The sequence below is a fragment of the Triticum aestivum genome, chromosome 3D, assembly GCF_018294505.1.
Source record: "Triticum aestivum cultivar Chinese Spring chromosome 3D, IWGSC CS RefSeq v2.1, whole genome shotgun sequence".
Taxonomy (NCBI): Eukaryota; Viridiplantae; Streptophyta; class Magnoliopsida; order Poales; family Poaceae; genus Triticum; species Triticum aestivum.
In genome coordinates this window covers 134,049,142-134,064,147 of record NC_057802.1, presented here as the reverse complement: position 1 = coordinate 134,064,147, position 15,006 = coordinate 134,049,142, and the positions used below count along the sequence as shown (strand labels likewise).

The following is a 15,006-nucleotide window of genomic DNA, read 5'->3' as shown; positions in this document are numbered from 1 at the left end:
ACATACTTGTATCATTACCATTAAGGATAAAAAGATGGGGTTTATTCATATTAATTGGGTTTACTTTGTGTACATCATGTCATCTTGCTTAAGGCGTTATTCCGTTCTTTATGAACTGTGATGCGTGGTTCTTTCTAGCCCTCACTGCTGGCCTCCGCACCACACTAACACCACTGAGAACCAGCACGACGAAGCCGCCCCGCTTCTGCCATCTTGTTCAATAAGTAGCTATAACGTTCTCATGTCTGTTCGTTGATTCCTGAGGAGACTGGTTGATATTGCGGACAATTTTTGAACGTATTTAAATTGGCAAGAATTCATTCAATGGAGCAAGGTGGGACTATGCAAGATATATGACCACGCATCTTTGTTGACGCAGAATTTTTACCGCGGGCGCTGGCCTAGCCTGGCCCATCTAAGCAACGGAAGAAGCCAGGTGGCAGTCCACACATACGGAATTACCCTACAATCGAAGAAACGAGATCAGGACCACGGATTGAATACCTAAAACAACATGTACTATTCTATAAAATTGCTGACGGTGAATCGGGCAGAAGCAATCAGTACTATATTAGTGTAGTATAAATATTACAAAGGTGAGTCGGGAAGAGGCAAGAGGAAAGAAAACTAATTAACAATACAAAAGGGGAGCGAAGGAGGGAGAAAAGTGCAAGGGGAAGTTCACAAATGAAATGAGTGAAGCGAAAGGAAGAGAAAAGAAAACAAAAGCCCAGATTCCTCTCCAAACAGGTCCTATCCTTTTCCTCTCTCTCTCTCTCTCTCTCTCTCTCATTGTTGTTTTCTCTCACTGGACCCTCCATTTCTAAAAAAGAGAGAGGAGATGAGGACATGCAAAGCTACCATACCATAAAGATTTGCATAGGAATTTGCGGCAGCCAAGATCCTCTGGAAATTTGATTGGTGCAGCCGCAAGAATTATTTGTTGTCAATTGTTTGGTGCTCAAGGATGGTAGGTGGAGGAGAATTCAAGGGCACCATGGTGCAACAGATGGTGTGTGGTGGCACAAGCAACGCCAACAATATCATGAGTGGGCTGAGGCCTTGTGCCGTGGAGGAGCAAGAGGAATCCACCAAGATGCCTATCCTGTCTTCTTCTCCTTCTATGGCTTGCTCCCATGATCATCAGCTCCTTCACCACTCGTCAGGTCAAGTTCCTGAGGTTCGTGACAGCGCTGCAACTTCCCCTGCAAGTTTTCAAGGTGGGCAGGAGGAGGGCCAGATGCCAGAATCATGGAGCCAGATGCTTCTGTAAAGACCTTCGTCTATACCCCCCACCCTCGGTCCTCTATGATTTACTTACTACTAATGCAAGAATTAGTGCTAGCTAGGGTACCCTTCAATTCATGCAGATTTCTTCATCAGTACAAATTAAGTAGCTGCGCGCTTTGTCCTGTTATTGATCAACCCCCTCTCTAATGGTCTTTTACTGAAAATCTCACATGCATGTTTCTTCTTCCTAGTACTAACTTGTTGTTTTTTCCTGTATGGATGATGCATGTGTACGTACTCATGCGTCGCTAACCACAAAGCAGAGGGGGATTAGTTGCAGACCATAAGTCAGATCTACTGTCAAAAGGATTAGAGGAGGGTCCTATGGCGGCTCAGGCTGGAGCCCCAGCTTACAGTTTCTATGGCCATGGCGGTGGTGAGGAGATCCAGCCGTCGGGGCCCAACTCTCGACTGAGCCAGATGCTCTTGGCTTTCTCTCCAAGGTCATGCATCACCTCGAACCTCGACGGCGGCTTGCTGGACTTCTCCAAAGGCGCGGCGCCGGCGCCCGCACCGGAGCTGTGGAATCAACAATCGGATAACTCGTCTGAGGTGATCAACTGAATTTCTCTTCGTGGCTGAAATCCCCTATAAACTGTTTGTCGTTTCCTCCAATTAATTGCAAGCTATATTTCTTTGCTTGCAGTTGTTCCACGTACAATTCTATGTGTTCTTAGATGCTTTTAATTAGTAGAATCGATCTTTGCTTGATCATACAATATTAAATCTTTAACTCTATATGTGTGACGTCTACTCTCTCTCTCTCTCTCTCTCTCTCTCTCTCTCTCTCTAAAGCTATTGTCCCAAATTCTCAAAAAACAAAAGAAACTTTTCATTTGCATACTTCACATATATCTTCATAAGGGTGTAGAGATCCTTTCTTTTTCTTGTTCGTGGTGGAGGCCGTAGAGATCCACTTATATATGTAGTGTCACATGGATTCAATCCGTGTTAATTTGGGCAGAATCGATCATGGGATTAATTAACTTCTGTTCTTTTGAAAAAATAATTAACTTCTGTTGACAGTTTCTTTTGTACTAAGATGAAATAGCTAGAGTCATGATTCGATTTTGCTTTTTTTCTTTCTACCTTCCAGAGTAACAGCACTACAACTGGATCAACTCCCAAGAAGGCTAGGGTTCAAGCCGCTTCTTCTTCGGGACAGTCTATTCTGAAGGTTTTATTCTTCACGCACTCCTTTCTGATTACTAGCTTAGAATCTCGATTCTCTCTCAGGAGTATGTAATTTTCTGTTTACTAGCATAAGGACCTGTCAAAGCTTGTGACTCATCTCACTAGTAGAAAAACGACTTTTAGTATCGGTTCGTAAGGACCTTTAGTACCGGTTCTGGAACCGGCACTAAAGAGTGGGGACTAAAGGTCCCCCCCTTTAGTACCGGTTCAACACGAACCGGGACCAAAGGCCCACCACGTGGCACGAGGTGCGCCGTGGTCTGGGAGACCTTTAGTCCCGGTTGGTAAGGATTTTTTTATTTTTATTTTTGAAATAAAGCAAAAACAGCCGGCCTACTGGGCCGGCACGGCCTGCATACGACTAGAAACCCAATCTCTAGTTGGGCCAGGATGCAGGCCCGTACGGCCCAGTAGGCCCCACAAGGCAGAAGACTTGCAATAGGCCCACAAAGACCTGCTTAGAGAGGAGCTCGACACGGTAGCCGCGGCGGGGCTTATAAACCGGTGCGAGCTCCTCTCAACTAGCGAGGTGGGACTAAACATTGTGCACTGCGGGTGGCAGCGCACCACCTTTAGTACCGATTGGTGGCTCCAACCGGTACTAAAGACCCCCCTTTAGTACCGGTTGGAGCCACCAACCCGTACTAAAGGCCACCACCTCTTTAGTACCGGTTCGTGGCACGAACCGGTACTAAAGGGTTGCCACGAACCGGTACTAATGAGCGCCGCCCGTCTGGCCGTTGGAACCGGCACTAATGTGACCATTAGTGCCGGTTCAATTACAAACCGGGACTAATGAGTTTCACATTAGACCCTTTTTCTACTAGTGTCTCCCCCTCCTAGATATATAATACATTGCACATTTGCACCACATATAAAAATGTAAACCCTCTATCGATAAATGTAAAACCCACCAAAGTGCGGAAAGTCAATCCTGTGAGCATTTGCTCCCGGGGCCAAAAAAGATTTTTGAAATGAAAAAAATCAAGACCATTTTTTGTGTGTGTACTTAGTCACATCCAAATGCTATCTGCATATTTTGAGGCAAAAAGATTAAACATTTTGGCTTGTACAAAAAACAAATCGAACACCAAAAGTTACCCCAAATCTGTTTTTTTTTTCGACGAAACACCGCCGCTCCGTTTCACATAAAAATTGTCATGGATGTTTGCGACACTAATACAATCATCTACAAATAATTTCAGAATTTTTTGAAAACATTTAATATTTCTTTCGTGTTACTGTTCAGCCGGGAGCAAATGCTCCCGGGAGCCAAAATGCCAGCCCCACCAAAGTGTGCCAATGTTCAACTTTGCGTGTAAAAATCTGATGGAATATTTTTCCCGTAGTCACACAAGGATCAGGTAGTGCTTTTTAACTGGAATGCAACAACAAGTATTTTTTTGTATCCATGCAAAAATAAAAAAGTATTTTGTATCACACAATCCGCATATTATTGTACACCTCCAATCCGATCCATGGATCGAGGGAGTACTGCTTATTGACAAAATGAGAAGACCATTTATCCAGAACAATAGCTAAGGTTGCCCCGATCGATACTATCACTTGGATCTCAAATCCAGAGCTATTAATGAAATGTTCAAAACGTGATTCAGTTTAAATGTATTGATATTCTAGATTCGCTAAAAAGGGGATATATGAAGTTCAAGGCCTTGCCATAGCAAAAAGGTCAATAGGTTGGCTTTATTTGGTAATATCTTTGTTTGATTGCGTATGGCTTCGACCATTCCTAGCGCAAGGCAATTACTTAACCATAGGCATAGATAGAATTATTTGTTCACACAGGTTATCTAGTTGATATACCAAATTCCCGCTGCAAAGCTCAAGAAACTAAGAGCTTTCATCCATATTTTCTCATTAACGTATCACAAAAGGATCTATAGTAAGATTGTTTTTCTTTTTTTCCTAAATTTTACGTACCAAAGTGATTAATTTAAAAAGAATCACCCTTGGAAAACATGGGTGTGTATGGCCTCTGTTTATGCTGTTTATACTACTTCGGATATTGGATACTTTATTTTAATAAAGATGGTTGTGTGCATCACACGAAACACATACCGGAATTTTAACCTCATTTTCAAAAGAAAATTTAAACATATATTTTACTGCACAAATATGCTGACAGTTTCAGATATATGGAAAAGATATAGAACACAATAAGATACAACAAAATGTCCTTGTTGCCTTACATATGCATATTGGCAAAAAAACAGTGTGTATTCATATTTGCATCCCATCAATTTTATCATTTCAGGTAAGGAAGGAGAAGCTCGGGGATAGAATAACAGCGCTTCACCAAATAGTTTCCCCATTTGGCAAGGTATTACACAATTTTAGTTGTACGTTAATGTTAAACCTCACTGCCCTGCACTCTAGCCAGCACTTGATGTCAAATATGCTTATGCATGATCTCACCTGCGAGCTCATCCCTCTAGTGCATCAGTGTGTAATTAAGCTTCAGGTCCCAAAAAGCTAGCAATATATTCTTTTGCGGCCGCTGACACATAAAATGGGAACGCATATATGTGCAGCTTTTGCCCATGCCCTTTATTTTTAGCTGCACATTCTTTCACTTTATTCAGCAAAGGAAGTACACTGACATATATGCACACTTGTTCCCATTTTACCAGACCGACACTGCGTCCGTGCTGCAAGAGACTATTGGCTATATCGGATTCCTCCTGGGTCAAATAGAGGTCCAACGTCCTTAACTTGTCTCTCTCTTCCCCACGAGCGCCCCTAACTTTTTCTTCATATTCATAGTGTGTTTGATTCCTTAAGAGTTGAGATTTTGTTCGTCTCCTGGTGTCTGCGTCAAAGGGTGCAGACAGCGGCTTGCCATTGTTTGATGCAACTTTTTGATATTCAGTTCCAGTTGCTAGCTTCTACGTATAATTTTTACACATGCATGCATGCAATGCTTCCTTTACTTTAATATTGGTGGCATTTTCATGTAATATGCAAGTATGTGTGCTAAACAAATACGCATGACACCTACCATGCAAATGGTGCAGTGCCAGGGTAATGTATAGACGTGTGTGTGGGGCGGCAAATTTTACCTGTGGTGCCTGGCTACCTGTAAAAGCGAGACGTGAGCTGCAGGCGAAACAAAAAGGGGGAGGGGTGGGGTTGGGTGTAAGAGCACGCTCTTAAAGTGCGTGCGTGGAAACCAGCACAACAGCAAGTTGCATGTGCGTGTGTGCCTGTGTTTTCATGCTTTGGATGTGCTTCGTCTATAGCTCTCTCTATTCTTCTCTACCGCTCGTCTCTGTCTCCCTTCTTCACAATCTTGTTTACGTTAACTACGACTTCATGTGCATGATTGATGTTCACTCGTTCTTCCGTGTACATGCATGGTGCGCAGGCGCTCAGCTACCCATACTTGGGACATGGCACTGGTGCCTCCGTACGTCACCAAGCTGTAAGTAACCCATGACTCTCTCTCTCTCTCTCTCTCTCTCTCTCTCTCTCTCTCTCTCTCTCTCACACACACACACACACACACACACATTTATGGATGTTTTTCTTGAGAATGACATATTTATGGATGTTGTTAACGTCATTGCTTTAACTAATTGTGACACAAATAGTTCAATTAAGTTGCCGAGTCCTTATTATTATTATTTGAGAAAATCCTACATAGTATATATGACACCCACTGACCTGGGCATACCTTGGGCCGGGTTGGGTTCATGCCAAACTTATAATAGTCGAGGATGCATTACATGCACCCGCCAAATTTATGCACGGATGGCCCGATTCTAGTGCAGCCATTGGATGTGAAACCGAGGGAGAGGATCAAGTTGGAAGATGGGTAGATGGCCTATTTGCAAACTAGTCCTTCTGTTTTGTTTGAATTGACCCACACTCCACATCCCTCTCCATTAATAATTCCATGTGTTTAAATTTTGGTCTAACTATAAAAAGTGTGGGTCATATATGCCAGATTTTTTGATCCGTTTTGACTAACATGTTCATCTTGAGAAGCACTTAAAAATAAGATCGGTGTTGAATATATTTTTGAATTATTTTTCTTGCCTTTTGAAACTTGATAGGCCAGTTTTGTAAATGGGGAGCTTACATAAGAACTTAATAAGTACACATGTTTTAGTAAATTTAATGAAACACTATCCTACATTTTGTAGTTGTTTCATAAATATTTCGGTCAAGTGTCAAAATAATATTTTGAAAATGTTTCAAAACATATTCAATATTGGTCTTGTTTCGAACATTTCATCAATACAAAACAAAAAGGATGGTCAAATCAGATCTAAATTTGGGCTTGTGGTTTTAAATATAATACCCTTTTGTGTTTGGGACTAGAAATAAAGGCATACATTTACTAATGTGATTGGGGCAAAGTGTGGAGTGTGAGTTAAATTTTATATATTATGAGGTATGTTTCGTAAAATGCCAACAATCCATCTTCTAGCCCGACTATGCATGTCTCTTAGATGTCCATTCAATGGTCTCAAAAGCTTTGGTGCATAGTGTGCACGGATTGCTCCATTTCACTAGATACGTTCTCTTTAATAGTCAGTCCTGAAATGTCAAGCTCAGTCGAGCTCAGCTCAAAACATACAAACGGGGGCTTTACTCAATTAAAATATATTACTAGCAGTCATATTTTGAATATAAAATACATTGCTACATCTATATTTTACTAAAACCCTAGATTTTACCTTGTTAAAAAAAGAACCCCGGATTTTAGGTAATTCGGTATTTTATTGGGCTTTCGGGCCAAGCCTCGGCAGGAAACTAGAGCTTGAGTCCGGCCCAGCTGTCCGGCATTTGGGCTCAAGTGTTAGGCCAGGTTGCCCACACATAGGTTTACGTACATGAGACATGGCTGCAAGAGGAAGTAAAAAAACTAATTAGGCGTCATAGTCACAATATATGCTAGATTTCACTAATTATGGGCAGTCGTGGACCTGGCAGCATGACGTACTCTAACAATGACCTAGATTAAACGAAATAGTTATCATTGACGGGCACCAATAAAAGGGGCCACCGGTGATGACATTGTGTGGACTGTCACTATTGTTCAACTCAGTAGTGGCCATCATGTATAATAAGACATGTTAGTAGCAACTTCGTCCAACTGAAAAAGCCTGTCCGAGAATGGTCCTCTCATCTAGTTGCCTTTGTATACAAGCCTAACTAACCCTAACCCTAGCCTATCTATTGAGATGATCCCTCTCCACCACCACTCCTCGTGATCTCCTTCCTCTATTACTCTTCAGAACCCCTCTGCTCCCATTTCCTTCCTCCATTACTTATCTCTCATCTACCTCTCATCAACGCCACTACATCGACTTCCTTTATGCCAATGTCAAGATCACGCTCCTCTGCCACAACTTCTTCTTCCACGACGAGATCAACGTCGTGTGTTGAGGAATCGTCGGATGCGGCACGTAAGGAGGAACGACCGGAGTCGCGTATAGTGTGTCATGTACCATTGTGGCCTGGGCGCCATGGGCTCGTCACCAAGGTTGACAAGAATTTCCTTTGCATTTGGCCTACTCTTCAATGTCTATGACCTACACCAAACGTCCATGACACCTTTGGCCTCCACCAACCGAATTCGACATCTCCAACATCCTCCTCGAATAGTACAATGGGTGGCTAAGACAGTGATGTATTCTTGAGTGACGTTGGGCCTGCCATATAGAGTGGCCTCGATTGAGCGGCGGCTTGACCTCCTCCGGCTAGCGATGGTGGAGGATAGTGGCAACACAAGATGATGGATGAAGCACCCCCTTGGCATGGTTGAAAACCCGATCCATGAGTTTTATGCACTTAATCACCAATGGCACGTGCATTGTGTCCTTTAGTAGTAACAAATATCTGCAGTAACATTTTGTCGATGGCCGCAAAATGCTAACTCATAAATGTAGACGGTGAAGTGTGGTTCGTGGTTAAGTTGTAGAAGAAAACCTCTCACTTCATGAAAGGAGAGCTCAAGGGCAGACATTGCTTTTTAAGCCTAGCCATTGGTAACCAACTGAACATCACAAATGGAAACTAGTGACAATCTTAGAATGTTTATCATAAAGTTCACAAAAAATACTATTCGTCATTAATTTGCTATGACTCTTTTTACCATCAAAAAAGTTTTTACAATCTTTTTCATCATGGACTAGATGCCACGTGGACTCACTATTTGGACTGGATGACGTGGTAGCCACGTCAAACCATACACCCTACACAACAAATAATGATGATAACCAATTTCATCACAAAATTAGATGGCCCAATCCATCTAACATAGCCTAATTTAATTTTTTTAAAGCGATGTCATAGAATTTTTTGGAGGATTTGTGCTCTTATGGTTTTTTCCTATATAAATCATTTAATTTGCGGGGTTGATATCTTTACAATAAATGCCCCTGGATTGCCTTGCACCCTAGTTTTTGGAAATTCCCATCCATTCAAACACCTTAGTACGTACAGTTCCTTTGTTTTTCCTAGAATCTCTCTCTCTCTCTCTCTCTCTCAAATTCATGTGGCTTGAATCAAAGAAGCTTTAAATATTTATTACTCCCTCCGATCCATATTAATTGCCGATGATTTAGTACAAGTTGTACTAAATCAGCGACAATTAATATGGACCGGAGGGAGTAGCTATAGCTGTGAGCCTGTGATGATGATCCAAGCCCATTTCACAATCCAACTTGTGAAATGGGTCATGGATAAGGCCAAATGGTTTTAGGAATATAAAGAATGGGTAAATAGACTTAGAGAAAAGGTATGTGTGTTTTACAATTAATAGAATGTTTGAATTTAGAGGTAGCCACTTCAAACTGGACACTGGGTGCACCTATCTAGCGTGGACGCCTCTCCACTAGGGCCCACATGCCACCTGTTTTCAGTCCAAATTAGATGCCAAAAATGTACATTTTTTGTAAACATGGTGAAGTTGAAATGAAAATTACGAACTGATCACGTTTATGAAAAATACCTACTGACCAGAGTGGTGAAAATCTGAATTCATTGACAATTTCACTATCCACAAGTCCAAAGTTTGTAATCTGATAAAACACAAAATAATGACCAGAAAGGGTTACTCCTCTGGTCAGGTGCATAGGGCAATGTGTGGTTACAGGTCACCGAATTGGCTAACTAAATATGTGGCATGTGTCATCAGAAGCATACCATTGGATTCATATATGGATAATGTTTTTAAACATATGTTTTTCTTCATATGTAATGCATATTTGATTAGTCAAACTGCCGACCTTGAAGCACGTGTACGCCCTATGCACCGTGGATGGGGTATGCTTTTACCCCTAAACTTGATATCAGATTGCCGGAGGTTTGTATTTTTATCTATCAAAGATGCAGTGCAATTTATCGATTTAAAATTTAAACCTGATAAAAAATAATATAACATACCCAATATCTCATTTTTATAATAATTTAGAGCAACTTCAACGCAGCGACCCAAATCGTCCGCCTGCGTCCGTTGGGTCGGCGTGGACAAAAGTGGAGGCCCAACGCGCCGACCCATTCCCAAAAACCGTCTGCTTCGCGTCCGCGCGGACGCATTTCCGGCCCAAAATTGCGCCTAAAATGCGTCGGCGTGGACAAGACACGGACGTGCCGTGCGTCCCCTCGGTGTCTGCCCCGGCCCCACATGTCGGCCGCCCAACTACCACCCGCGGTCATATGTATGACGCCACCGACACCGGGCCCGCCTGGCAGTGTGCAGAAGGGTCGCGTGCCCATCCTTTTTAATGGACGCGTGCGGCGGGGCTGGCCTCATCCACAACCCCCGTCCGCGTCTAGCCACATTTGCTCCCTCACCGGCGACCAGGAAACCCTAGCCAGCCAGCAACAAAACCCTAGCCACCCAGCCATGGGACTCTTCAACGGGAAGGGAGGAAAGAAGGGGAGGTTCAGCGCCGGAGCGAGCTCTTCCAACGGGCGCTCTGCATCGTCGCCGCCGGCTAGGCGCGGCACGCCACCGCTGGAGCGGGAGCGGCTCCACATCCCAATCCACCAGGCACGGGGGCACTGGCAGTACCGCCAGTCCTTGCCGTATCCAGATGTGAACTTGCCGCACAGCTAGCATCTGGACCCAAAGCGCATCCCCATCCCGGCGGCGCCACGGTCCGCGCGGGCGCACGCTGAGGAGGTTCGCCGGCGGCGCGAGCTCCTCACGCCGGAGCAGCGCGCCATGCGTGACTACGCGCCAAACTCCCCCAACTGGGAGCACTGGTTTGCGCTAGAGCGCGAGGAGGAGCGCCGCCTCGACGTCCACATCGACCACGACCTTCCACCACCGCCCCTGCGGGTAGAGCCGGAGGAAGAGGATGCAGAGTACCAAGCCACCCTCGAGGTGGCCCTGCAGCACGCACGGGAGGCGAGCCGGATCAAGGAGGACGCCCATTGGGATGGGCTGGTGCAAGCCCTAGCTTTGTCCATGGTGGGGGACTCCGTCCAAGCGCCCCTGTTCATGCCACGACGGCCGCCGGCGCCACGCCTCGTCGAGACCAAGGCCGAGCCAGAGCGCAAGCCAACTCCCACACACAAGCGGTCACCGTCGCCCCCCACTTGGCCGGAGGAGTCCTATTCGTGGACCGTCCAGCTCCGCGAGTGGGTGAGCGCGTCTCCCTGCTATTTCGCCTCCACGTCGGAAGAAGAGGCGGCCCACCTTGAGCGCTGGAAGGCGCATTGGCTTGCCGAGAAGAGGGCCGACGGCGAGCGGCAAATGCATATGAGCGGATGCTGCGCCGTGACGAGGAGGCTCTACGACTTGAGGAGGAGGAGGAGGAGGAGGAGGAGGAGGAGCGCGCCTGCCTCGCTGCTATGCTGCCACCATAGCAGACGCCGGAGGAGGCTGCCCTAGCAGCCTATCACGTCGCGTTCGGGTGGGCTGGGCCTCCCCCGTCTTCATTGACCTCACCGGCGGCGACGACGGTGACAGGAAGGGCAAATGCAAGGGCAAGGCGGTCTACTAGGGCAGCGTGCGGGCGTTTATTAGAGTTTTTTTAATTTTTTTATGTTTAAGTGGACTTTGGCCGGCGTTTGACCGGTCATTTATGTATAATTATGTTTAATTCGTTAGTTTCGGTCACGTTGGCATAAATGGGTCAGTCTCCCGTTGGGCGAACCTGCCAACCCAAATAAAAAACTGAACACACATGTCCGTTTAGCCGACCCAAACGAACGAAAAGCGGACAAAGCACGTGTCTGTTTGGGTCGGCGCGTTGGAGTTGTTCTTAAAGTGTTTAAGTTGGATTTTCACGGAATTCCCACCAGTGGTCATCTTCGTTTTAGGGCGCCAACTTTGGCGTCCAGATTTTTAGCGGGTAACAGTGATTGACCGGTGACAAGATACCACAGCGTGCATATTGCCGGAGCAATTAAGGTAGGGACATGCACGCGTGTGCTGCCTACCGCATGTGAGCCAATGATGTATGCACGTCCGCTAGATGCCTATATCATTTCAGGCAAACTTTTTGCACGCCTGTACGTGCAATGCTGAAATGCGGATTGTGCACATGCTTCTGTTGGCTAGCTTTAAAAGAGAGCATGTGCACATTTCTAAGAATTGCGAAATAAACCATACGATATACTCCCTCCGTTCTCAAATATTTGTCTTTCTAAACATTTCAAATAGACTACAATATATAGACATATTTTAGAGTATAGATTCACTCATTTTACTTCGTACGTAGTCACTTGTTGAAATCTCTAGAAAGACAAATATTTAAGAACGAAGGGAGTACATAAATAGTGCAAAAGTAAGTTTGGTAGCAAGAACTTGTTACAAAATGTATGCCCGTTTCTGATGGGTCGGAGAAGATATTAGGTGAATGACTGCCTACTACTCCCTCCGTCTAATAATATAAGAGCATTTTTACACTACTACTTCCTCCGTTTGATAATATAAGAGCGTTTTTGACACGGTCAAAAACGCTTTTAATTATCAGACGGAGAGAGTAGTATATGAGGCACTATAACTTGTTACAAAATGTATGCCCATTTCCATTTCTAAAGCGAGAGAGCGCACGTACTTCTATCCAACTTTGCTCCGAATATAATCAACCTTAACTATAACTGGTCTTTCTTTTGTGCGTGCAGCAGCTGAACCATGGCGATCACATAAATGCCTCGGCAGAAGCAGCCCGTCCCCAGCAGGTTTGTACAAACATGTGTAGACGCATTTGCACTTGTTTGCTTCGTATACGTTGATATCGATCACATCTCCAAATACTAATTAAACTACTCGATTGGTACATATGTAGGATGCACAAGATGGCGAGGGCAAGAAGTCGGATCTGAGGAGCAGAGGGATGTCCCTGGTGCCCGTGTCGTGCATTACCTCGCGTCTGGGCGCCGACAGCGCCTCCGACTTCTGGCAGCCGGCGCCGCCGCTCGGCGGCATCATCCTGCGATAGGATCGTCAAATTGTCTACACACCGCGCGCTTGTGTGCGCGCGTAAATATATACCATTGATTAGCATTCATGTATCCATTGTTGATATACATATATAGTTGTTGAGGTATTTGGAAACACATATCATTAGGAGCAGTCATTCTTTGTGCAAGAGTGATTGCTCATGATGCTATGCAAGATGTATGTCTGCACACACAATATACACAAACTGCTGTTCTCCACCTGTTGTGTATGCATGTAGTACCTTTTTCTACGGAATATGTGTGTCTACTTTGCAACGGACGGTTGACTTATTTTAGGACCCGGGAAGCTTTATTGATTCACAAGTTGAATATGAGCAACTCCGACTGAGGTTTTAAGGGGATTTCCTGTACGAAGCTCACCGCGTCAAAGTGATGATCAAACGCACATCGGATACGCGCACTTGGCTGGACCATTTGTAATCGCTTTTTATCTTTTTTTTCTTCCTTTTGGATTTTTTATGGTTTTTGGTTGGGTATTCTTCGGGCTTTTCTTCTTTATTTTCTTTTTCTCATTTTTTCAATTTTCCCATTAAGTCTCTTCTACTCTCTTCGTCTTATTATTTTTATTGCTTATTGTTTTATTTTTACTTACTGCAAAATATATAGAATTTTATAAAATTATATGAATATTTAGTAATTTGTGTAGACACTTTCTAACATAAGAGAACAATTTTAAAGATGTGCAAACTTTTAAAATTACATGAATATATTTCAAAAATACATGAATAGTTTTAAAAGGTTTGAACACTTTCAGAATTATACATGAACATTTTTACACAGGTGGTACACTTTTTATATAATATTAAAATAAATTGAACACTATTAATTACATGTTTTTTTAGAAAAATTATCTAAACAATTTTTAGTTACACTGCCATTTTGAAAAAATGCGAATAAATTCTAATTACTTGAAGCTAATGTTTTTCAAATTACATGCATTTTTCAAAATAACATTATAGCTTTTATTTTTATTTTTAATATTTTTGAAACAACATATTTGAAATATATATTTTGGAAAAAATATAAACAGCAGAAATACTAGCTAATTGCCCCCTCATTGCAATGGGGGCATACATATTCTGGTGGTTGAGTATCAGTTTTGTCCGACATATACCTTACGACCACCATATTCTATAATTTGGTAAGATTTAATTTGATTTTGAGTACAGGTAAGGGAGCCAGTGAAAGTTTTGATATAGTTGGGATTTTATTATGATTTAATTTTATTTGATTGAGTTAAGGCATGACGTGGTTTTGGTAAAGTACCGCTTTGCTTAGATTATTCGTTGATTTCTATTTTGTGCGGCATCAGTTGAGATTATTAAAAAAAATCAACAGAAAAATCAAAGTGGGGGAGTGGGTGTTGGGCGAAATACCAAGGGAGACGGTGAGGTGAACCTACCAATCCCCCTTTAATTATAGTAGAGATATAGCAACAACCATCTGCTATGGGCCCCTATTTGAGGGCTCGGTTGAGAACTACACTTGACAACCGAGCTCTTACTCAAAAGCTTTAAGAAATTGTTATATAAATTTAAAATGATAAAAAAATAAAAAATCTATAACTTCGATGGCATTCCCTGATTTTGATTGTTTTTGTTTTATTATTTTTCTTTTTTCTTTCGTCAATTCTTTTTTATATATTTATGATTTTTTTGAGATTTTTAAGTTTATGAAGTTGTATTAAATTCAAGAACATGTTTTCAAGTATATGAACAATTTTAAAATTTATGAAGATTTTTTTAATTCGAGAACTATTTTGAATTAACAAACATTTCTTAAAATTCGCGAAAAATTTCTACATTTTACGCACTGGGAACTTTTATGAAGATGACGATTTAAAAAAATCCATGAACCATTTCAAACATTTACAAGTACTTTATAATTCACAAATTTTCAAATCTATAAGAAAAGAATAGACGGGTTTCATAGGAACTGGTATCTGGCGGATTTATTTTCGTATGTGCGACCTAGAAATAACAAGCGAGACATTAGCGTAGCAAGCGATGGTTGTTATTCGATCTGGGTGGAGCGTGTGTGCTTCGTACCACTAGTGGTGTATCCGGCGGCTGA

At 43.0% G+C, this 15,006-nt stretch overlaps 1 protein-coding gene across 4 annotated transcripts; it reads left to right on the top strand.

Annotated features, from left to right (window-relative positions):
• Nucleotides 1-757: 757 nt before the first annotated feature.
• LOC123077877 (transcription factor bHLH68) lies at nt 758-13,133 on the top strand. 4 transcript variants are annotated; one of them, XM_044500231.1, is made up of 8 exons: nt 758-1,269; nt 1,554-1,842; nt 2,387-2,467; nt 4,760-4,825; nt 5,136-5,201; nt 5,870-5,926; nt 12,598-12,651; nt 12,759-13,133. In XM_044500231.1, exons 1-8 carry the CDS (start codon nt 968-970, stop codon nt 12,909-12,911), a joined length of 1,068 nt encoding a protein of 355 aa, XP_044356166.1. In that variant the 5' UTR covers nt 758-967; the 3' UTR covers nt 12,912-13,133. The 4 variants fall into 4 exon arrangements, with proteins under 4 accessions (XP_044356166.1, XP_044356165.1, XP_044356168.1 ...); XM_044500230.1 differs by having other exon boundaries at nt 12,595-12,651; XM_044500233.1 differs by lacking the exon at nt 5,136-5,201.
• Nucleotides 13,134-15,006: the final 1,873 nt, after the last annotated feature.

Excerpts from the sequence above, each read along its gene's own strand:
- LOC123077877 (XM_044500230.1), top strand. The coding sequence starts at position 968 with ATGGTAGGTGGAGGAGAATTCAAGGGCACCATGGTGCAACAGATGGTG. Across the intron at positions 2,468-4,759 it reads CGGGACAGTCTATTCTGAAG|GTAAGGAAGGAGAAGCTCGG; the intron begins GTTTTATTCTTC and ends TTATCATTTCAG. Across the intron at positions 12,652-12,758 it reads AAGCAGCCCGTCCCCAGCAG|GATGCACAAGATGGCGAGGG; the intron begins GTTTGTACAAAC and ends GTACATATGTAG.